This window comes from Tympanuchus pallidicinctus, unplaced genomic scaffold (assembly GCF_026119805.1).
Source record: "Tympanuchus pallidicinctus isolate F22 unplaced genomic scaffold, pur_lepc_1.0 scaffold13, whole genome shotgun sequence".
In the NCBI taxonomy this organism is placed as follows: domain Eukaryota; kingdom Metazoa; phylum Chordata; class Aves; order Galliformes; family Phasianidae; genus Tympanuchus; species Tympanuchus pallidicinctus.
The window spans coordinates 17,421,039-17,442,406 of record NW_026294648.1 but is presented as its reverse complement, the minus strand read 5'-3'; the positions used below and the strand labels follow the sequence as shown (position 1 = coordinate 17,442,406).

General features: G+C 62.3%; 2 protein-coding genes across 7 annotated transcripts; both read right to left on the bottom strand.

The window, feature by feature from the left end:
• Positions 1-1,059: 1,059 nt before the first annotated feature.
• On the bottom strand, positions 1,060-1,795 carry PIN4 (peptidylprolyl cis/trans isomerase, NIMA-interacting 4). Its single transcript, XM_052673089.1, has 4 exons — positions 1,665-1,795; positions 1,512-1,570; positions 1,315-1,434; positions 1,060-1,237 (listed from the first exon to the last, which is right to left on the bottom strand). Exons 1-4 carry the CDS (start codon positions 1,699-1,701, stop codon positions 1,079-1,081), a joined length of 375 nt encoding a protein of 124 aa, XP_052529049.1. The 5' UTR covers positions 1,702-1,795; the 3' UTR covers positions 1,060-1,078.
• Positions 1,796-3,092: 1,297 nt separating this feature from the next.
• On the bottom strand, positions 3,093-21,142 carry NHSL2 (NHS like 2). 6 transcript variants are annotated; one of them, XM_052673042.1, is made up of 8 exons: positions 20,846-21,142; positions 9,603-9,755; positions 8,879-9,015; positions 8,515-8,719; positions 7,627-7,758; positions 4,515-6,626; positions 4,283-4,415; positions 3,093-3,841 (listed from the first exon to the last, which is right to left on the bottom strand). In XM_052673042.1, the coding sequence occupies exons 1-8, from the start codon at positions 21,081-21,083 to the stop codon at positions 3,538-3,540; spliced, it is 3,414 nt and encodes a 1,137-aa protein (XP_052529002.1). In that variant the 5' UTR covers positions 21,084-21,142; the 3' UTR covers positions 3,093-3,537. The 6 variants fall into 6 exon arrangements, with proteins under 6 accessions (XP_052529002.1, XP_052529007.1, XP_052529004.1 ...); XM_052673047.1 differs by lacking the exon at positions 20,846-21,142 and adding an exon at positions 17,342-20,268; XM_052673044.1 differs by lacking the exon at positions 20,846-21,142 and adding an exon at positions 15,222-15,462.
• Positions 21,143-21,368: the final 226 nt, after the last annotated feature.

Below are 21,368 nucleotides of genomic sequence, written 5' to 3'. Positions count from 1 at the left end.
GAGCTAGAGCTTTGCAAACGCTGGTTGGCTCGTACAGACTTTCTGTTCTCTCAATAAAATGAAACAAATGTCCCCTAAAGCAGAGCAGGAGAAAAACCTGACCTGATTTCAGCCTCACCTCTTCATTGTCTCTGATGGGGGGAAGACCTGTTGTTCTATTTGATGTTTTGTCCTCAGCCCTCAGACACACCAGTATGCTCACCAGCAGCAAAGACAGCACCAGTCTGTTTTTCAGCAGACAGAAGATGGGTGCAGTGGGATGTTTATTACCAAGATGCCAGAGGTAGGGATCTCATTCACATCAGTCACACTGTCATTTATCCAGTTTCACCAGAAGGACAAGGTGCACCTTACTAATTTTTAGGCACGTACTTCATGCCTAGCAGTAGGTGAACTGAGGGAGCAACAGGCATTTAGTGGCCTTCCTCTAGCTTTTTCTTCTCTCATTCAAGCCTAAGTTACACAACTTCTTCCTTGAGCTTTGAGTGGATAAGGTACAGATGATTTTGTATTTGGAGGGGCTACTCATACACCTTCCCCCTTCCTCCTACTGCTTTGTGCCTCCAGCCTTGGTAAAGGCTGCTGACTGAAAACAAGGAGCCTGCCCACAGCAGCAACCCTGAGCCCTAGCTGTAGCATTAGCTGTCCTCTAGCAATGGGAGGCTCTTCCCACGTTAAGTCTGAGCTCTGGAGCTGAACCTGTAGCGTCTGAACTGCCTGCATCCTTGCTGGTGAGGATAAAAGCAAATGCTCTAGGGAACCCCCTACCCTTTCTAGGTTGACTGTATTTGCAGCCCGAGCTTTCGCAGCTGTACATCATCTCTGTAGCAGGAAAAGCAAGGGGCTGGCCTACAAGCTGATGCAGATTTCAACATCTACACGCAACCTTTACCTTTTTCAGGGAGCACTTTCTCTCTCTGTGCAGGGCCCGTTCTCTGCTGGCTGTGATTTGCACTTCCTGCAGGGATGGCTGGCCGTCTCCAAGCACCTGCTGGTTATGACCAATGTGCTCCTACATCCACGTGCCTGGGAAACGCTCAGAATTCAAGCAGCCATGAGTTCAACGGTCATTCACATTTTATTTCCTGCCTTCCACCATAATAATATGGTACCCAAACTTGGTTTTGACAGGGGGGTCCGTATACACCGGCTTGTCCATGCTGCTCACCGGCAGGGCAAACGCCGCATCCTGGAAAGGTCCCACCATGGAGCCTCTGGTCATCCAGCCCAAGTCTCCCTGGAGGAAGGAACGGCCAGGTTAAGCTGCAGACCTCTCACCGCCGCAGGGCAGCGCTCGGCCAGGAGCAGCCTTACCCCTTGCCTGGCCTTGTCCTCGCTGTACTGCGAGGCCACCTCGCTGAAGCGCACCCCGGCCTTCAGCTTCTCCATGGCTTCCATGGCTCTGCCGTGCTTCTCGCACAAGATGTGCCGAACCTGGGGGGCAGGAGGGGGCCGTGACGGGCTGCGACGGCCGCCAGCCCCGAAAGCAAGGAGGGGGAACCGGTACGCACCTTCACGGCGCTGCCGCCGCCCTTCGGGCCCCGGGCCCCGGCCTCGCCGCTCTCACCGCCTGCAAACAGCGCCATGAAACCGGGCCGGTCCTCCAAGCGCCGGTACCGGCACCCGGGCCGCTCTGCAGGCCTCCCTTCCCCGGCCCCGCTCACCCTTGCCCGCCTTGCCGCCTTTCCCCTTCGGAGCCATCGCCGCAGCACCGCCACACTCAGCCCCGACCAGCACGCCTTGCGCCGCGGCCCGCCCCGGGGCCTTGGGCCCGCCTCTTGTCTCGGGTCCTGGGCCTGCCCCCGTTCCCTAGGCCTGCCCCCGTTCCCTAGGCCTGCCCCAAAACCCCTAGGCCTGCCGCGAATCCTAGGCCTGTCCCCGGTCCCTGGGCACGCCGCCTGCGCGTGGTACTGTGATGTTCGCTGCCCTCTCGTTTCCACCTCCCCGCAGGGTTCGGATGAACCATGGAGATATCTTAGAGTCGCTTTGAGTTGTTTTTGGTTTTTGTTTTGTTTTGCTTCCTTTTTTTTTTTTTTTTTAATTTTTTAATTCCTTCTTTTCCTGAGTTTCTCAGCCTGACTTAACTTCAGATCCTAACTTAACGCTGAAATCCGCCATCCTTGAGAGGGAAGGGAGCAAGTGCGAGTAACAGGAGGGGTTCAAAACAGCTGAGGACAGCAGAGCCTCTCTGAGCTCAGCGCAGGGCACATCCACAGAGCTGGTGCTCCAGGGGAGGGCACAGGGCCTCCAAACCAACCCTGGCCCCCGGGGCTGTGCCCCACTGCTGCTCAGCCCTGGCCCCATTGCTCTGCCCCAATTCAGGGAGGCTGGGGTACTTGGGAACTTGCAGATAGGGGAAGTAATAAAGCACAAACTTTCTTAACTCTGTGTTTCTCTGCTAGTTGCTGTCTGGCCTTTTCTTGCCCTGAGGAAGAAGAGAGATGGTGTTTCTGCTCAGCCCCCACCCCCCGGCTGCCCTTGCCCCACTGCTCCTCACTGTGGCTTCTGCTGCAGTCCCAGCACATGGTGTGTGGGGTCCTGTTTGTGTCAGGGGGATGGTGGCAGTGCCAGCAGTACAGGGACAGCAGTGGGGTGCAGCCCCAGGCACAGAAACTGGGGAACTGCAGGAGTCCTGTGGGTGAGGGTCAAAGCACAGCCCTGCATCCCAACAGCTGGCTGGGTTTGGCCAGCAGCTGTAGGAACTCCAGCAGTGGGAGCTGTAGATGTCTGCAGGAGGCACAAGACTACCCGGCTTCTGCAGGGTGCTTCAGTCTGATGGCAGAGGTGGGGAGGGAAAGTCTGTGTTTGCACTGAGGGCTAAAGAACTCTCTGGAATGCAGCATTGTCAGGGGCTTTCGAGGGGCCTGAGGTCACCGCACAGGCTGCAGACAGCAGGCGCCTGCTCCCCGTGCAGCAGGGAGGAAGCTTTGGATGATGAGCAGGAATGGTCTGTGGCTCTTCCAAAGCAACCTCCTGTCCAACTGACCTCCAAAGTAAATCTCCACATTTCCAGCTGAACTCAAAACCTGGGACTTTTGCCTGGGAAACTGATGGCACAACGTCAAAGGAAAGAGAATAAAACATCATCACCATTGTGCATTAGAAAAAGCCATTTAAAGTACCACATGCCGAGTGACCAAACAGTTTCAAGCTAGCTTTGTTGTGGGTGCTGGGAGGTGCCTGGAGCTGCAGTCCTGCTGTGTTCCTGAGCAGCAGGAGCTGCTGTCCCAGCGGCACAGGAGGTGCCAGGTCCCAGTCCCCACTAGAGTGCTGCATGTCTGCCTCTCCCCTCTTGCCAGCAGCGCAGCAGGGACATGGGGGCCTCAGGTCCCAACACTGCTTCTCTGCCAGCAGCTCTCCCACTGGAGAGGAACCAAAGAGGATTCGCCAAGGAAGAAATGAAAGCACGAAAGAAGCCCCAGTGGGGCAGCCGGGACATCCCTTCTGCAGTGACCTGAGTGCCTAAAGCTACTGCCCGCAGCACGGCTCCATCTGCACCAACCCGAGCCCTTTGATGCCAGAAGGCTCTGTGCAGGTTTAGGGCTGGCTGTTTGCACCATCTAGCTCAGGGGCAAACTCCATCATGACCCTCCGAGCCAGTGGATTTGTGGTCTTGAGCAGTTCAGCTGCAGACGGCCGGGAACCGCTGCTGGTTTTACTGCTCTTCTTCTGGAGCAGAGCCTTAAAATCTTCATTCCTGCTGGAGGACTTCCCGGTGCTCACTGCTGCTGCAGGAGACTCGCTGGTTGGTGAGCCTGACGTCTTCACGGGAGAGTGGGAATTGGGCCGGCTGCTAAAGCTGTCTCCTGGCTCCTTCCGTCCCAGAACCTTCCTCTTGGACCTAAACACCAAAGAGATGTGTGGTGGGAGCAGTCCCAGGCAGGAGCTGCCACTGCTTTGGATGGGGTGATTTCCTATAGCAATGGGAAGGGCAGTGCCTAAGGGGCAAAGGCACCCACCCGGCTCTGCTGGGGCAGGATGGAGGTGCTCAAAGCCAGGCTGGACAGGGCTTGGTGCAACCTGACCCAGTGGGAGGTGTCCCTGCCGACAGCAGGGTGTTGGACTGGAGGATCTTTAAAACCCCTTCCAACCAAATGATGCTGTGATTCTGTGCTTAGCATACGTGTGAGCCATCCACAGCTCCTCTGGGCAATCTGTTCCAGTGCCTCACCACCCTCATTGTAAAAAATTCCTTCCTTACATCCTCAGGAGTGCATGAGGCAATAACAACCCCTCCGAGGGTGGGCTCGAGGGGCTGTGCCCACCACAGCGCTCTTTCTACCTGTGAATGACAGTGAAGAGATCCTCTGTGGTGCGGGATGCCATGAAGACATCATCGTCTTCCTCTGCGATGGAGTCGGCCGTCTTGTCACTGGCGAAGCTCTTCTCCTCTGTGCCAGCCTCAGACGAACTGCCTGCTTGCAGGGAGGAGAAGACAGCCATGAAATACATGGGATGATGGAGAGGGATCCCCCGGCCCCCTTCTCCACACAGAGCAGCAGGCGCACTCTCACCTTGCTCCGAGGGGGTCTCGCCAGCTTGCGCCGTGCCTGGGACCTCAGTGGGTGTTGGGCCATCAGCGTCAGGTTGGCAGCAGCTGGGCTCTGAATCCAGCGTGATGATGGGGCTGGGTGTGGGCGCCGGGTCTCCTGCACCCCCCGCCTGCTGCACCGGGATTGGGGTGAGCGGCAGGTAGAGCACGCTGGGCTTCTTGGGCACCGGCGGCGGCACCTTGGCCTTCCTGCGCTCTGCCTCTGGCCGCGGTTTGTCCTCCAGGCTGCCCTGCGAGAGCCGCCGAGGCTGCCCCGGGCCCCTCCATGGATCCCCTTTCCGTAGCATCAGGCTGTCCTTGGTGGTGATGCTTGGCGGGGATGTGGGGGACAGGGGACCCTCCTCCCGCAGGACCACGGGCTTGGGCAGGATGCACGGGGGCCGCTTGGCCAACGGTGGTTTCTCCGCTACCGGCGGCTTCACTTTCCTCTCCGTCCCCGGGCAGGGGATACGTGGCAGTTCCTCCGCATGCTCTGGGCCGTCAGTGTTGTCCTCTGGCTCGGAGCGGCTGATGGAGCGCAGACGCACAGAGCGCAGGTCGGACTGGGTGACCACAGGCATGATGGGCTGGATGGGACTGGTCTTCTGGACCAGCTTGGTGCCGAAGGTGGAGTCGGAGTGGTGCCGGCTGACCTTTGTCTTCCCCTTCAAGGAGATCTTCAGCCCCGAGAGGTCGAGGTGGGCGGGCGGTGTGAGCGGCAGCTCGAAGGACAGCCTGGATTTGGGACTCCGCTCCATGGGGGATGTGGGGGGCAGCGAGGACTTCCTCTCGGGAACCAGCGGCCTCACCCGCACCTGGTGTGGTGAGTGCCCGAGGATGGCTGAGGTGGGGACGGTGGGCGTGGGGGTCTCTGATTGGCTGGAGTACCCGCTGGATGGGGACATCAGCCCTGCGGGCCTGCCAGGGGACGAGGTTTTGAGGTCAGCCTCTGCTGAGAGCTGGGAGGGTGTTGTGGCCCTGGAGATAGAGGGGGACATGAGGGACTCGGAGCTGCCCCGTGCCTTCACACACTCAATGGCTGTAGTCCCTGTGGCTGTGCTGGAGCCGGAGAGGGAGCGGTAGGGCTCACCATTCTTCCAGTCTGCCATGTACCACTGGCCGGGGGCAGCTGGGCTGTCGGGCTCTCTACCCTGCGGGTCTGCATGCACCACCCGGTGCCCAGCAGGTTCCAGCGGGATGCACAGGCTCTTGGGTCTCTGATCATGGGGCAGCCCCAGGGCGGCCAGGCTGTCCTGCCCGTCTTTGATCAGTGAGACGCTGCGGGTGGGCGGCGAGGGCTTCTTCTTGGCCTTCTTAAGGGAAATGCTCTTGGAGCGCCGCCGCCGCTGCCCGTCCGGCTCCGGCCCCAGCGAGATGTTATCAGTGCTGGTGCTGCCCTCGGAGCCGGCGCTGGGGTAGCCCAGGGCACAGTTGGTGCTGCCTCGCCGGGCTTCGGCGTAAGCAATGTCCACGGAGCAGAGGGACCCCGAGTCGGTGGGCACCGACAGCGAGCGCTCGCGGAAGCGGCACCCTCCCCGCTCCACCCCTAAGCGCGATGGCTCCGGTGCCGGCTCCAGCTCTTTGTTTGTGGGTGAAAAGTTCACCCTGGCTTCTTGGCCATCACACCTCCGGATGCCCCCAGCGCCAGGAGGAGACTCAGGAGTGGTGGTGGAGAAGGAGCTGGGCCCAGCGCTCCCCGCATGCTCCTCCTGAGCGATGAAGAAGGAGGCGGCCCGCTCGGTGCCGGTGGGTGAGCCCATGGCGGAGCTGCCTGGTGAGACCTCCTGGCCGGCAGCAGGGCTGGGGGGGGTGGTGTATCCTAAGGAATTGGCACCCCAAGGTGGGGGAAAAGAGGAGCCCTGCGGTCCGTTGCAGGTGCTGGGGGTGGCCGCGTTGTCCATGGAGGATGGCGGTGGGCAGCAGCGTGCCTGCAGCGTGCCCCCGAGGTCACTGAAGGTCTTCCTCAGCGGGGCAGAGAGCGGCTGGCGGGGGCTGGTCTGCTGGGAGGGCTTCCTCCCACCCGTGGTCTCAAAGCTGCAGGACAGGGACTCGGCGATGGGGGGGTGTGTGGTGTGCGCAGGGCCGTTGGTGCTGCCTGTGGGGACAAATGTGGGGTGAGCGTGGGCTGGCATTGCCCTGGGCATCACGGCCACCATCCTTCCCTATTGGATGTAGGACCGTTCCCACCCCATGGCCCAGCTTTGGACTGCATCCTTGCCTGCATATGCAGTGTGTCCCAGCTGACTGCAAGAGAAGGGTTGACCCCAGATGTTCCCCTCTACTGGGTGGGCAGCCGCCAGCTGGGGACAGTCCCAGCCTGGTTAGCACCTGTGCTGGGATTTGAGATGTGCCATGAGGTGTGTGGACAGTTTAACTGGGGCGGGAGCCTCCATGCAAGAGGCAGTACCCCCATAGGGACCAAAGTGCTGCCCCAGTGCTGTTCTGTGGTGGGCATCACCCCCTGGGCTCACAGCCCTTCCTCATCTCGGAGCAGTCCAGTGGGAACAGTGCCAGGGTCCCACACACAGCCAGACTGGCACTCAAGGCTGTGATCAGCTGAACTCTGAGTTACTCCACAGGAGGAGTCTCACTGGGGTCCTGTCCCCAGTGGCTGGCCAGCGTCACAGGGAAAAGCCTTCCTCCTGCCCAGTGAGAACTTCTCTTGGTGCTGTGATTTCTCTACCTCCAATCCCCACATACTTATGAAGAACCTTTCCTGCGGTCAGCGCTGCGATGCCCAAGAGCTGGGACGGATGCTGCACTGATAGAATCAAGCACTGCTTCATGGCCACGCCAGGGATGCTCTGAGCACCCTCACCACCCCAGCACCCTCATCACAGTGGCGTGGGGTCTGCCTACTGCCCGCGAGAAGGGCACAGGGCCAGGTTGGATCTCACCATCCTTCACTCCTTGTAAGCACCCTGACTTGGGGCACGGCGGTGTCCCCCAACACATGCCAGCTCCAGTGCCAGGCCAAGCGTCATCAGCATGCCCAGGACCCCAGGTGTGCACAGGGGGTCTCCTTGGTGGCCTTCACACCCCCACGGCCGGGGTGTCCCAGCCCCCCGGGGTGGCTGCGCGGTTCTTGCTGTCACCTTGGTCTCGCAGGGACATGTTAGGGAATCCGATAACGGTCCGTCTACGCCGCAGGGTGGACTTGGGGTTCATCGCGGTCTCTGTGTTAAACAGGGAGTGACGAGCACTCGCGTGCCTAGCAAAGTGCTGCCCTGTAGCCAAAACAAACACGCCGTACCGTATTGCTGCGGCCAGGAGGACACGGCCACCTGCGGCACCACGGCTGTCCCCTGGCTTGCTGCAGCAGGGGGTGGGTGGCGGGGGATGGAGGACGTGGTGAGCCATGTGCTGTGAGATGTGGTGGGTGGTGCCGGCTGCGGGAACGCGGAGCTGCTGCTGCGATGGAGGTGGGATGCATGAAATGATGAGAGGTGGTGGCCTTAAGCTGTGCCAGGGGAAGGTCAGGTTGGGTATTAGAGATTTCTTCTCTGGAGAAGTGATAATGCACTGGCACAGGGAGGTGTGGGGAGGTGGGGGCATTGCTCTTAGAGGCATTTGAGAGCTGTGGGGACGTGGCACTGAGGGACACGATCAGTGGCTGAACGTGTTCATGGGGTGTCTGGGAGCTGCGGCCCTGCGAGAACAGACGGATGGATGGATGGACAGACGGAGCACGGTGAGAGCCAAGGTGACAACAGAACCGGCTGGCAGGGCAGCACGGCACAAACAAGAGACCGGCTGGTGGCATGGATCGGACACACGGAGCTGCAGATGGCAGGAGAGATGGCAGGGAATGACGCACACGAGCATGCCGCTGCTGTCCCCTGCTGTCCCCACGTGGCCGGCGGGGACACGGGCTCTCAGCCCGCCCTCCCACCACCCAGCATCCCGCTGGGAGCAATCCTTCCCAGGTGTCAGCTCAGCTCCATCACCTCTCCCCCAGCAACCACGCGTGGCTGGTGCCTTACCTGAGACATTGATGGGGACCACGTTGGTCTGCACAGAGCAGGACTGGTGCCACTGCTTCTCCTCCACGGTGGGCAGGGGAAAGGCCCTGGGCCAGGCTGTCTGCTTGTCGGGGGTGGTGGGGAGGCTCAGGGAGATGTCGGGTGGTCTCACGCCCAGCGTGCTGGCACTGCTGCTCTCCTCCTCATCGGCTCGCCGGCTCGGGGGCTGCGGGGAAAAGCATGAATCAGCCTGGTGGGACAGAAAGGGCCACCCCCCATCTTGCTGTGCAATGCTGTGCCAACGTATCATCCCCAGCTGACATCCTGCCACCCCACAGAGAGCTCAGGCACAAAGGTCTGTCCCCACCGCGGCCCTGGGACTCACCATAAGCACGAACTCGAGGCGCTTGGAGGGCAGCGAACGGGGTGAGGGCTCCGTAGGGGTGCTGGGAGGTGGGTGGCCGGCGGCACGGAAGGTCTGCCCAGTCACTCTGCTCTCAGCATACTGCTCCTCATACTCCTCTGCAAGGGAAACAGCCAGTAGGATCCTACTCCAGCCACCAGTGTCTGTCTCTAGGCTGTGTCTGCCTGTCCTGCTCGAGGTGCAGGAAGGGGAGTGCAGGGCCCTGCAGCGGGGCCGGGGCTGGGAAAGCTGCAGCTCCCAGGGGGCTGGGAGCCTGGCTGGGGATGGCCAGCACTCCCCATCTCCCGTCCTGTGATTGTTGAGCTAATTAGCACTGGTCGTTACAGCCTAGTGCGGAAACCAGCTCTACTCGGGCTGCCGTAATGAGATTACGAGCTGGGGGAAGGCCAGGCTGCTGATCTAATCGATGCCTGTAAAGCATCTGATCTGAGGCCGCGTGACGTCGCGATGGAGAAATTGGGAGGAAACAAGATCAGCAGCCGCGCTGATTCCATTACCCGGCCCCACGCTCCTCGTAGGCAGCGCCAGGCACAGCTCAGGGCCACGGTGGCTCTGCTGGGTGCAGGGCTTTGGGGACAGAGCAGAGAATGGGCTGCCGCAGGCTGGGATGTCACAGCTCCGCAAGGTGCACGGAGCAGCTCGGAGAGCAGCAGACCTGGAGCCGTACCCAGCAATGCCCCAGTACCTTGCAGCAGGCTCTGCAGGTTGAGCTGAGCCTCCTGGTGCAGCTGCTCCATGCCGGGCGGGCGGCCGGCAGCCAGGAAGACGTTCACCGGCTGCTGCCATGACAGCTTGGTGGGGGCGGCTTTCTTGCTCTCCAAGTCCAGGTTAGAGGTGGCTACGAGCAGAACAAGAGGGAAGTGAGGGACTGCGCTTCCTGTGAGTGCTGCTGAGGGATTGGGGCCGGTGCTGAGGCAGCACAGCGCACCCCCAGCAACGCAGGGCTGGGGATGTGGCTGTGTCAGACAAGAGCCCGTCGCTGCTGCAGGCGCTGGACACGCTTCTGTGGGCGGCCAGAGCCAGGCAAGGAGCAGAGAGAAATTGAGGAAGGAAGAAATCAACCCACCGCCCTGGGTGATTACACAGCTGCTGTCGGGTGCAGGAAGGGCAGCGGTGAAGCAACCTCCTTGCTGCAGGAGAGCAGAAACCACAGCCTAAAGGGAGGGGGCGACGGGACACGGCACATTTTGCTGCACTTCATCCACCAGCATCGCCCGAGAGTAACTCGCATTTGGCAGGAAAGGGTGGGAAGAGGCTGCGGGCTGCTGGGTGGCCCCGGGGTGCAGGCAGTGCACACCCAGCCCCGCTTCCTGCGTGGCAAACGCTTCCCCTCATCCCTGTGCTGTGGGTGCTGTCCCCAGCGAGAGCCTCAGCACCCTCAACCCCACCCCAGCGTGCAGAGCAAGCAGCTCTGCGGCTTTGCTGAAGGATGACTGCACCATGGCAGCCTCAGTGCCCAGCACCTCCCTGCTGGGTTCCCCCTTCTGCTCCATTTGAACCCTCTGCAGCCACCACCATCCCAGCCTGCATGCCCCCAGCATCACCCCTGCTCCTTCTCTACCCGCAGCCCCCAGCACAACGCCCAGCATCCGAAGGCAGCGTGCCTGCTCCCTAGCCTAGTTACTTTTATAATTTGTGTTACCATAACGACATGCCTTAACACAAGCCTTTCTTTTTTTTTTTTCTTTCGTCTTTTCCTTTAAATAATTTGACTTGTTTCCATATCAACCAAAAGGTGTCGGGGTGTGCGCGTGGAAATCACACTGGGCTTTGCCCAGCTGCAGGATCCCATCCCAGAGGGGGCACACGGGGCAGCACCGTGCCCAGAGCAGCCATCGTTCAGGGATAGCATTTCTCTGCTCCAGGTGAGCACAACCCCCTGTTTTTCAGCAGGAAAACATGCTTGTTCCTCCCATTGCCTCCCAAACGATGCCCAAAGAAGACAGGGGTGCTGGCACAAGTGCTGCATGCTGTGCACAGAGCAAGCTCAGGGTATCACCCCCCTGGCAGAACGGCACGGCACCCAACAGGGGCTCGGAGATCCCCATACAGCACAGCCCTCCTACCCACACCCTCCTCCACCACATCCTGTCCTGAGCAGAGCACCTTACCTCCGCCCCGGACCCCTTGGCACCCCTGGGGGCCCGCTGTGCCAGCTGGAGCCCAGTGGGCAAACGGCAGCTCTGAAACCTGGAACCACCCCTGAGCAAAGCGGAAGCGCAGCTGGGCAGTGTGTGTGTTTGGGGGGGGGGGGCACAGCCATCCCCAGGCTGTGACACCGTGACACCCCACCTGCACGAGGAGCACCCAGGCACTGTGTGTGCACAGCTCAGGTTGCATGCAGGAGCAAATGTAACGCCTGGTGCTTTGGGTGGTGCTCCTTGGTGCTCAGAGTGCTGGGCATCACGCCGTGGCTCTGCCGTGTGGCACAAGGAGCCAGCAGCACCGTCCCTCTGGACTCCTGAGGGTGCTCAGCTCCACCATGGATCCCTGATGCATGCCTCACCGCTGGGGGAAACCGAGGGATGGTCACCCAAAGGAGGCACGATGTCTCCCAGGGTTCTGTCCCACCTGGGGACAGCTCTGCCCCACACCTCAGGACCAGGGTAGCATCTGCGTGCATGGCCATGCAGCAGCACCACGACATTGGGGACAGTTTGCAGAGAGCACGAGCAAGCGTTCAGGCTCAGGATGATGTGGCGATGGTGGTGTGGGGCTGCAGCCACGGGGAGTTTGCTCCCACCTTAGGACCAGCATCGAGCACGGCTTTGCTCTTCCCAAGCGCCACCCGACGTGGGGCACAACGCACACGCCTGCCCTCAGCATCTCCAAGCCACCCCGCTCCACGCCAGCAGTCGCATTTACCTACTGCCCAGGCACCCCGAATCCACAGGGAGATGTTTGACAGAGCCATCGAGAGCCGCTTCAATTCGGGGTGAAGCTACGGTGAGATGATGCCGCCAAACTTCCCCTCCTCAAGCAGCACTCCTGAAGCAAGCAGGGAGCGCCGGCACTGCAGAGGCACCCCAGGAGTGATGGAACAGCAGCAGCAGAGGCAGTGTTAGCTGAGCGGCCATGGCAACAGGCACTGGCACAGCAGCATCCAGCCCTGGTGCACCTCGAAGCTGAGAGTAATCCCAACAGTGACCCAAACTCTGCTGTGCTGCAGTGCCGGCAATGCTCTGCAGTGCTTTGATGAGAGCCCCAACACGGCGCGATGCGTGGCGCAATGACATTCCCTATGGGCCGGAGCCAGAGTGCACGCTGCTCCTCAACGAGCGGAGAGGAAGAGAAAATAGCGAGCGGTGGGAGCTGGCAGCCACCACGCAAAGTGCCTCCTGTCCCACCTCACCCCATGCTGGATTCGGAGCCGTCGGGCCAGCAGCCCTGCAGAGACACAGCAGCACTGTGCACGGACACCGTACGGCGTTCCCACAGAGCAGAGCCCCACTGAACACCCATCAGCCCCACACCAGGAGAGAGTGCATGGGACGGAGTGTGCCAACATCCCACAGATGTTGTGCCACGGGGTGAGGCCACGGGGGCTGCAAGCCGTTAGGTGGGTGCCCACTCTGTGACCCCTCACCTGCACCTCCTGCAGGGTCGCGACGCGCAACAGCAGCAGCAGCCTGCTCCTGCAGATCTGGGTTCTCCTTACCCTCCCCGTTTCACATGTTGTCAGCTGATTTTGCACTGACAGCAGCGCTGCAGGAGCTGTTGGGGTGGGTGGGTTAACAGCTGAGGGGGTCACCCAGCGTGCAGGGGAAGGCTGCATTGCATGAGAGAGCACCAGCAGCAGAGCAGGAAACACCACCATCCATCAGTAGGGTTCAGAGTGAACGCTGTGCCAAAGCCCTGAGGTGCCTTCAGGAAAACAGACACAGACCCATTTTTCCAGGTGGATCCTTCCTTCACCCTACACCCCATGTAGGGCCACAGCAGAGGGGTCCCCAACAGGGACGGACGGGGGGTCCCTCCTCCCCAGCTCCACATGTGGGGGCACGCAGGGGTGCCGTGCTGCTTTGGGAACGGTCCCCACAGCAACCAGCTGCCACTCGTGCAGCGACAGGCGGGCGCAGGGACACGGCAAGCGGGGACATAGGGTGGGAGTCGATGGGCTCTGCCTGCATGGAGGCTGCGGCCCCGTGCTGGGAGCGGGCGCCCGCAGGAAAGCGCCGTTTCCCCCGTGCCCTGCTGGATTTGCACTCCATGGGGCCGGGACAATGCGAGGAAGTGGCTGAGAGGGGAACGCGGCCAGGGCTCGGGACAAAGGGGCCCGAGAGCTGAAAGCAGCCACAGCGGAGCGGCGTGGAGCTCAGCACGGCCCCGGCTTCATTGCATTGAGGTCGGCTGGGATGGGCAGGGAGCAGAAAGCAGGGCACACGCTGCAGCCGTGCTGGGGAAGGGAGGATGGGACCTGCACCGACCCCGTGTCCCAAGGCTCTGCGTCCTCCTGCCTGAGCGGCCGCCCGATCCCTGCAGCCCTGCGCCTTACCTGCGCGCTGCCACGGCGCGAGGAGCCACTCCACCTTGGCCATGGCTGCTCAGCAAAGCGCACGGTGAGGAGCGAGCTGCCTCCACCTGCCCCGTCCGCGGCCCAGAGCAAAAGGAAACGGCCAGGAACTGGCTGCTTGACTCAGCTCCCGCCGCCCACTGTACGGCCCCGTCCTCTCTTCCTTCCCATGGCACCGCTTTCGGAATGCAGTCGGCTCTTTGCTCTGGGTGCTGCTGGAGCCCCCTGGGCCACGAGGGACCACTTTCCACGCACCTCAGGGATCTGTGCAGCTCAGCCACTTGTTCCCAGGGGTGTGAGGCCCATGGGAGCCAGGATGGGAGCAGTGATGGGAACACAGCCCTGAGTGCTGGGGACAGGCAGCCCCTTGCACCTGGTGCTGCTGCAGACCCCAGAGTTGTAGACCTCAGGGATGGGATGCCCCAAAGGCAGCAGATGCAAGCAGAGCACAGATGCACAGAGCACATGCAGCCCAGGCAGCATTTGCACATGGCCCTGATGGATGGGGCCAAGCAGAGCTGCTCCAGCACAAAGCCTGTGGGAGTTGGCAGCAGATTCCCCTGGCCCTTATCTGGCCTGTCAGAATACCTCCTTAGCATCCACCACTGACAGCTTTCTGAAACACAGTGACCTGAGAGCCCCCAGCCCACGGGCAATAGGGCAACGGCAACTTGTTGGCCAAGTGGGAGCTCCTCCATGGCTTTGCCAACCCTTTGCCTTCCCAGAAGGGCCCCAACATTGCACCTCATAGCACAGCATCCTTCACCCCTCGCATCCCAGGCTCTCTTTGCCCCTTTTCATTCCGCTGCGACACCCGCTGCAACGGCAGCTGCAAAATGATACAGAGACAGGCTGTACTTCCACCCCCTCTGCCCGCTCATTATTAAGCTGTGACAGTCGCTGGGGCTGTGACAATCACTCCACATTTTCACGTGGCTCCCAAGCAATTGAATGGGCTCCCCACTGCACCCCACACTGCTCCTGACCCTGCAGGCCATGGATCCTGGACGGCCCCGGAGCACTGCCAGCTCTCATGCCCCATGTTTTCAGCATTCCCAGGTGCTGGGATGGGGTGCTGGGAGGGGACGAGTGTCTGGAAGGGTTGTGGAACTGCCCGGGCCAGCCATGTGGGGACAGAGGGGTGATCAAGCAGGTCCTGCCTGTTGGACCCACCTATTTCGAGGGCAGCTTGGTTGCCCCCACGGTCCCCCCAAACACCCTGTGCAGATTTGCTGGGGGTTCTGCCCGCATTGTGCTGTGAGACCCAACCAGACACCCACCACCCTCATGGGTGGTGGGAGAAGGGGGCTGTGGGTACCAGGGGCTGTGCAGGGATAGGCTCCCCACCTGGGCACGTCCCAGCTACGGGGCCAGCAAGTGCAGGCCTCTGCCACATAGCTGGCTTCTGCAATTTGGGGCTCATTGCTTGCAACCCGGGGCTGGCTCCTTGCAATTCGAGGCTCGCTGCCTGCAATTCGGGGCTGACTCCACGCAATTCAGGCTTTGCTCCTTGCAACCCAGCACTCGTTCTCCGCTCCCAGCACCGTCTCCCCGTTCCCAGGCCACGCATCAGCACCTGCTCCACGCCCCGCAGCCCGGTGCCGGCGGACGCACGGCCCCATCTCTCCCCGTCCCCTGCAGCCTCAGCTGGAGGTGACCTCACCCGCGTCCTCCAAGCGACCCACAGGGATCAACCGCCCGCGGCAAAGCACGAGCCGCCCCCTCCCCGCCTCCGTCCCACTCCGCTCCGGGGGGCGCCGCTCCCGGGGACCCCGTCCCATCCCCCGATACCTGTTGCTGCGCGCATCCTGCCCCGCCGCTGGCTGCGCGGCGCCTTCCGCTGCGCGTTGCCCATCCTCCGGCGCGGCTCGGCCGGCCCCGATGCTCAGAGCCCCGCCGCCCCCGGGCCGCTCCCCGCCGGCTCCATACCTCCCCCGCCGCGCCGCGCCGCCGGGAGCGGGCAGCAGGAGGAGGAGGAGGAGGAGTCGAGCCGGGCCGAGCCGGGCCGGGCCGCACCGCACCGCGCCACACCGAGCGCCCGCCGCATCCGCACGGCCCGCCCGCCCCCTCGGGGCCCGCCCGCCGCGGGGCTGAATGGGTGGGGGCACCGGGGGGGGGGTGGGGTCACCCCGGTGGCAAGGGGTTGGGCGGGGGGAGGGCCGGAGGTCCCCTTGAACCGCAGCTCGGTGTGTCGGGTGGTCGTGGGTGGCAGCCCCTGAGGGCAGCTGGAATCCCTCAGGGTGCAGTGGAAGCTGGAAGGGTGCAGGGCGGGGGGTCTTGGGGAGGGGAAAGTCGGGGCGAGCCATGGGGCTGGGGGCTGCAGTTTGTGGGTGGTGGCATTTGGGGGCTGCGGTGGGAGGAATGGGGAGCGTTCCGTGTGCCTGCCTGGGTGTCACTGTCACCAGCTGGGTGCTGCTGTCCCAGATGATGCCATGGGATCTGGCTGGCACGCATCCCTTTGCACCCAGCAGACAGTGGCACCCGGAGGCCCCAGGGTCACACCGCTCCATCTCAGGCCGTCCCGGGCCATCAGGGCTGGAGCATCCCTCACCCACCGAATCTCAGCATCCACGGAGAGACAGAAAGGACCAGAAAGCGACGGGAGGTTGTTATGGCAACAGCCACAAATTGGATCAGTACTCTCGGCGAGGAGCAGCAGCACGAGTGCTGCAAGGAGCAGGTGGGTGTGACAGCTGCGGCGGTGCGGGGGCACAGCTGTGCCACCCCCAGATTGGGGCAGGGAGCCCCAGCCTTGCCCAGGCGAACCAAGGCTCTGCAATGGCTGCAGAAACCCCATCCCCATGTATATTTTCTCCTGCTGCACCCCGGCCAGCAGAGCACTGCGTTCTTGTAGTCCCCATCCCGTGCAGGGATCCCTGTATGCTGCACCTCTGTTTCCAAATCAGCCCCCCCACCCCAGCTGGAGGAGAAAGCTGCACCTTTGAAGCGGCCATCTACACCAAGTGGCCCAGCTGATTATTTTCCGGCCAAGAAACAGCATTAAAAAATAATAATAATAACAATAATAACGAGAGGCTGGGATGAGCTCATTGGAGAACAATGGCTCAGGGCCCGAGCCAAGGGCAGGGGGAGCAGGAACGGGACCGGGGCCCCGTGCTGCCCCATGCAGCCCAAAGCGGTGTGGGTGGCTGTGGGCTGTTAGGGGTGCTGGGGGGGAGCCCCGTGCCCGCGCCCCACTGCTCGCCCCACTGAAGGTGACCCCGGAGCGGCCCCTGGCACCGCTCTGCTCTCAGATCCCAAAACTCGAGCTGAGGCTGTCGTGCCACCTCGTGTCCCCTCTGGGTTCTGCATTCCTGGGATTCCTCCCGCGTAGCAGCGCCAGTTTTCCCCGCTCCTCAACCCGGCTCCCGCCCCTCCCTCCCTCCCCGCCAAGTGCCATGAGCACAGGACCGACTGCGAGCTCTTTGCTGCCCATGCAGGGATGTGCAGCCCGCCCAGGGACACGGCTGCCCCAACGGCAGGCACCCCAAAACCTGCACCCACATCCTCTGCCACCAGAGCCGCTTCCAGCCTGCGAAAAGGGAGCGCAACCCAGCACCACCCGGCTGAGCGCCACACGCTGCCACAACGCTGAGCCCATGGAGGGGGATGCGGTGGCAGTGACCCCCGCTGGGGTGCAGGACGTGGCACGGCACGCTGATCCCGTGCACACGCATCACAGCATCGCTGCCCGATCCCACCCGGAGCTCCCACCCTGGAGCCAGGAATGTGGCAGCAAGGTGGGGGTGCGGGGGCACCTCCCCTCCCGATGGAGTCTCCAAGCAGAGCTGCGAGGAGGAGGAGGAGGAAGCACCCAGCGTTGGGGACACACTGCGCTCCCTGTCCTCACCCCGCAGAGCTGCCAGACCCTCCCCAAAGCGAGACTGCAAGTCGAGGATAGAACTACATACCCAGCTCGGCGGCTTCCTCTTCCTCTCCCCACGGGGCTGGGGGCTGAGGGGGCTGAGGGGGCTGAGGGCTGCCCCGTGCCCCGTGTCCTCATGGCACCGTGGCTCCCATTGGGGCTAGCTGGCTGACGGCAGCAGGGCGAACTCGGCTGCTAACTCGCTCCAGGTTCGCCGGGAGAAAGGCTGCGTGGAAATGCTTCTCCCACCCCAGCCCAGGCCCTTCTTAAAGACGTAGCTGCACTTCTCCGCTGCAGACGCATGCCACGGCGGAGCCATGGAGACGGCGCGGGGACGGAGTGTCCCATCGGCAGCCCTTCATCGGGACCCCCGAGCAGGGATGTGAGCACAGCGAGAGGAGATGCCCCTGGTCACCTCCCCTGCAGAGCTTCCCCTCCTCGTTAGTTAATGAGGATCGGGCGGCTGGGTGAAGGGCTTTGCTCCAGGCTGCAGCCCGTGGCTCCCGTGGGGTCTCTCTACTCTTTGGCCCCGCTCTTTGGGGCTCATCTGTGGGGTGATGGTGCTCTCCTCCCCAGGGAGCTGCAGCATGGACCCCTGTGCGGGCAGGAGGCGATCCTGCTGCCTTGTCCTCACCTCCTGCTGCCACTGCTTTGCCCTCCTGCAGGTGAGCAGGCACCTGGGGCCACTTAGCAGCTCCCACTGGCACCAATCCCCCGTAACCTGCTGGCTGCTCCCAGCCAAGCAGACCTGTGATACCCGCACAGCAGAGCCATGGAAGAGGGCTTTCAAATTTCAAAACACAAACCTGCCAATTCAGTTTGCAGGTTGCAAATCCAAAAGCTCTGCGTTAGCTTCACCTCCCGTTCTGCTCACTGCAGCCAGCAATCCCCGTGTGCAGGTCTGGTGAGCACAGCACACCTGAGATGCACTGCACGAGGGGATAAACCCACTGGGGTGCAGATGAACCCTCTGTGCCTGTGGTGCTGCCCTGCACGCATCCAAACCGACGTGGCACAGAGCTGACCTGTGGGATCGGATGGAGGAAAGCCAGCTCCTTTACGTCACCACGAGTGCTGTCCTGAAGCCAGACCTCAGCTCCCCCCACCCCACGGCCACTCTGTGGCCTCACAGCCCACGCACGGCTGATGGCGAGGACCACCCAGGGCACTGCTGGCTGCCAGCACTGCAGGGTGGAGAGCAGGATGTACCTGGTGGCAATGGGTGCCAGGGAGCACTGATAGGCTGCTTGCGGGGTGCTGTGGTTCATTGCCTGGCAGCAGCCACAGACAAGTGCTGCAGAGGTCCCTGCAGCTGGAAAACGGTTTGCCAAAGTGAGCTCTGTTTGCACATGAAAGTGAACGCATCCTTCAGACTGCTTAAGATGATGCAAAGCTCTTTGGAGACACTGCTGAAACAGAGCCATGTTCCTGTGCAACGTCACCGCGGCCGCGCTCACAGCCAGCGCGGGGCTGGAGGTGCTGCACGCCTGCAGGGAGCAGCACTGCTGCAGAAGTGCTGGCAGAGCTTCGGGGAGAACCCTGGGGCTGGAGGAGAAGTGGGACAGGGATGGCACCAGCACCCCCTGTGCCTTCCTGCCTTGGGAACGGGCAGCGCCAGGCTGCAGCACAGCGTTCCTTCCAGAGCTCCGTCCCCGCAGCTCTGTGGGCGCAGTGCCTTCATACCTCCCGGCGCCAGGCCCTGTTTTCTTCAGCACTGAGATTTATTTTGGGAACAGCAGGGTCCCGAGGGGCTGAGCAGGGAGCACAGCTCACGTCCCTGCTGCCACCACCCAGGGGACGCATCCCCACCATTGGGCAGCCGGGCTGCGCATCCCTCCGCTCTCACACGACGGCCAATGGATGAATAAGGGCTGAGGAATCCAACAGCCCCCAGCTCCCAGCGGTGGAAACAACCCTGCTGCCTCCTCGGATGGAGTGATGTGGGAATACCCGGGATGCTCCAACTGGGGAACCATCCTGGGGAAGGGTGACGCTGGTGCCTGGCCCTTTTTGCCTGCCCCATGCTGGGATGCAGGAGGGCTGCGGGAAGGCTGCTTGGTGCTGGTTGATTCCCCGCTGCATCCCCTGTGAATGAGACACGTTGGATTTGTTCCACTCTGAGAGGAGAAACGTGATTTGGATCCTCTTCAAGAAATGGAAAAAGGGGGAAAAAAAAAACTATCCTGTCTTGACAGCTCCCCACCCAAGGACTCCGCACAAAGCAGCCCTGGGCTTTCTCTGCAAGGATGGGGCTGGCAGGGGTTGCACCCTCTGGACACGTGCACCGATCTCCCCGGGGGCAGCAGATGGTGGAGCACTTGGAAAAACAAACATCATCTGAAGCAGCACTCAGAAGTGCACTCACCCCCCTGGGCTGCAGAACGGCAGTGGTGGATGGATGGAATGGGCAGCGCTGCCCTATGGGGTGGGGGAAATGTAGTGAGTGTGGGGTCTCTGCCACCCACTGGCCAGTCTCGGGGAGGAAAGGTGAGAATTGGGCCTGTATACACCTCCAGATGTGCTGTCAGTGCACATCTGCATGCTCTCATGTTCACACCTCCAATGAGAGGTTGGAGGGGGCTGTCCTGCCTCTGCCTGCATCCATGGTGCCAGCATCCAATCCCGTGGCACAAAGCCCCCGTGGCCACCAAGCATCCCAGCCGGGCAGGTGGGGACCATCTGGTCACCATCAGCACCAGCTCCTCCTCCTGGGGACGGTGACACCGCTGGGCTCAGCCTGGGTGACCGCAGTGCCTCCTTCTCTCCGTGTTCCTTCCTACTTGAGGCAGGGACAGCGGGAGCCTCTTCCCTCCCCGATCGCTTCTCATCCCAGCCGCGGCTCAGCGTGCAGCCGTGCCATCAAACTCCAGCGCTCATTTCCCACGGCTCTGCTCAGACGGAGCAGCGCTTACACACAGCGCAGATTTCACTGAGGGCCTGAGAAACGAGCTGTGCTTCTGGGGAAAACGCGCTGCAACAACATTTCCCCTCCCCCCTCCTTCCGCACCCCCCCTCTCGCTCCAACCCTCCCAAAGCGTTTTAAAATAAACTTTTCTAAACAAATCCAAAAAAATGAGCTTATTTTAAGCTCCTCCGAAGCAGGCTGCCTGCTTCTGACCCGGTGATGAAGCCGGTGCCAAAGAGAAAGGCTTGAAAAGGGAAACGAAAGCGGTTCGGGCAAAAACAAACCCCTCCCGCTGTCGGGAGCGGGCAGCACGCTGCGGCCGCGGGCTGTCACCTCGGCCGTGCCAAACCTGCGTGGAAGCTGCTGTAAGGGATGCAAGGACGGAGGCGAGGATCTGCTCAGCCCCGCATCGCCTCTTTCCCGACGAGGCTGCAACGGGACAGCCCCGGGAAGAGGGGATGCAGAGCGAGCCTCAGCCGTCATCCTGGGAGCTGCCGGCTGCTGGGGGGAAAATCCCGGCCGTGCAGAGCGCGGCGCCGCCGCTGAGCTGCCCCGACGTCACCCCGGCACGGCGCTCCGTCCCCAGGCAGGTGCCGCCCGGAGGCGGAGGTGACACGGAGCCCAACCCGTGAGCCTTCCCCTTACCTGGCCGTCCCCGCAGCAGCTCCTGCAGGCGGGAGGCCCTGCGGTGCAGCCGCCCGGTGCGGCGCCCCAGAGCCTCGACGTGTCCCTCGATGTCCCCCAGCAAAGCGAGCGAATGGCCGCACAGCTCGGCGAGCTGCCGGAGCAGGGTGAGAGCAGCCAGGCTGCACACGTCCCGCAGCTCCACCAGCGGCACGGCACGGCTCTGCCGAGCCACCACGCTTCGCTTGTAGAACGGCATGGCACGGCACGGCTCGGCTCGGCACGGCCGGCCCCGCTCCCCCGGCCCCGCGGCTGCTCGGGCTCTGGGCCGGCCGATGGGAGGAGGAGGAGGAGGAGGAAGAAGAGGAGGGAGGGGCGGCCGCGCTCGGGGATGCTCGGTCGAGTCCCCGGTTGTTCCCTGCAAACCTTCCCTCGGGTCCCCTCACCTCAGCACGCACCAAAACAAATATTTGTCTCGGTCCCGGAGCAGAAATTCCCCTCTTTGAAGCCGCCCCCGCCCCGGGGTGCTCCGCTCCGAGAGCTG

Coding starts and splice junctions, on each gene's coding strand:
- PIN4 (XM_052673089.1), bottom strand. CDS start 1,701: ATGGCTCCGAAGGGGAAAGGCGGCAAGGCGGGCAAGG. Junction 1,435..1,511: donor GCGGCGGCAGCGCCGTGAAG/GTGCGTACCGGT, acceptor CCTGCCCCCCAG/GTTCGGCACATCTTGTGCGA. Junction 1,238..1,314: donor AGGACAAGGCCAGGCAAGGG/GTAAGGCTGCTC, acceptor TCCTTCCTCCAG/GGAGACTTGGGCTGGATGAC.
- NHSL2 (XM_052673042.1), bottom strand. CDS start 21,083: ATGCCGTTCTACAAGCGAAGCGTGGTGGCTCGGCAGAGCCGTGCCGTG. Junction 9,016..9,602: donor CCTGCAGAGCCTGCTGCAAG/GTACTGGGGCAT, acceptor TTTCCCTTGCAG/AGGAGTATGAGGAGCAGTAT. Junction 6,627..7,626: donor CATGTCCCTGCGAGACCAAG/GTGACAGCAAGA, acceptor TTGTCCCCACAG/GCAGCACCAACGGCCCTGCG.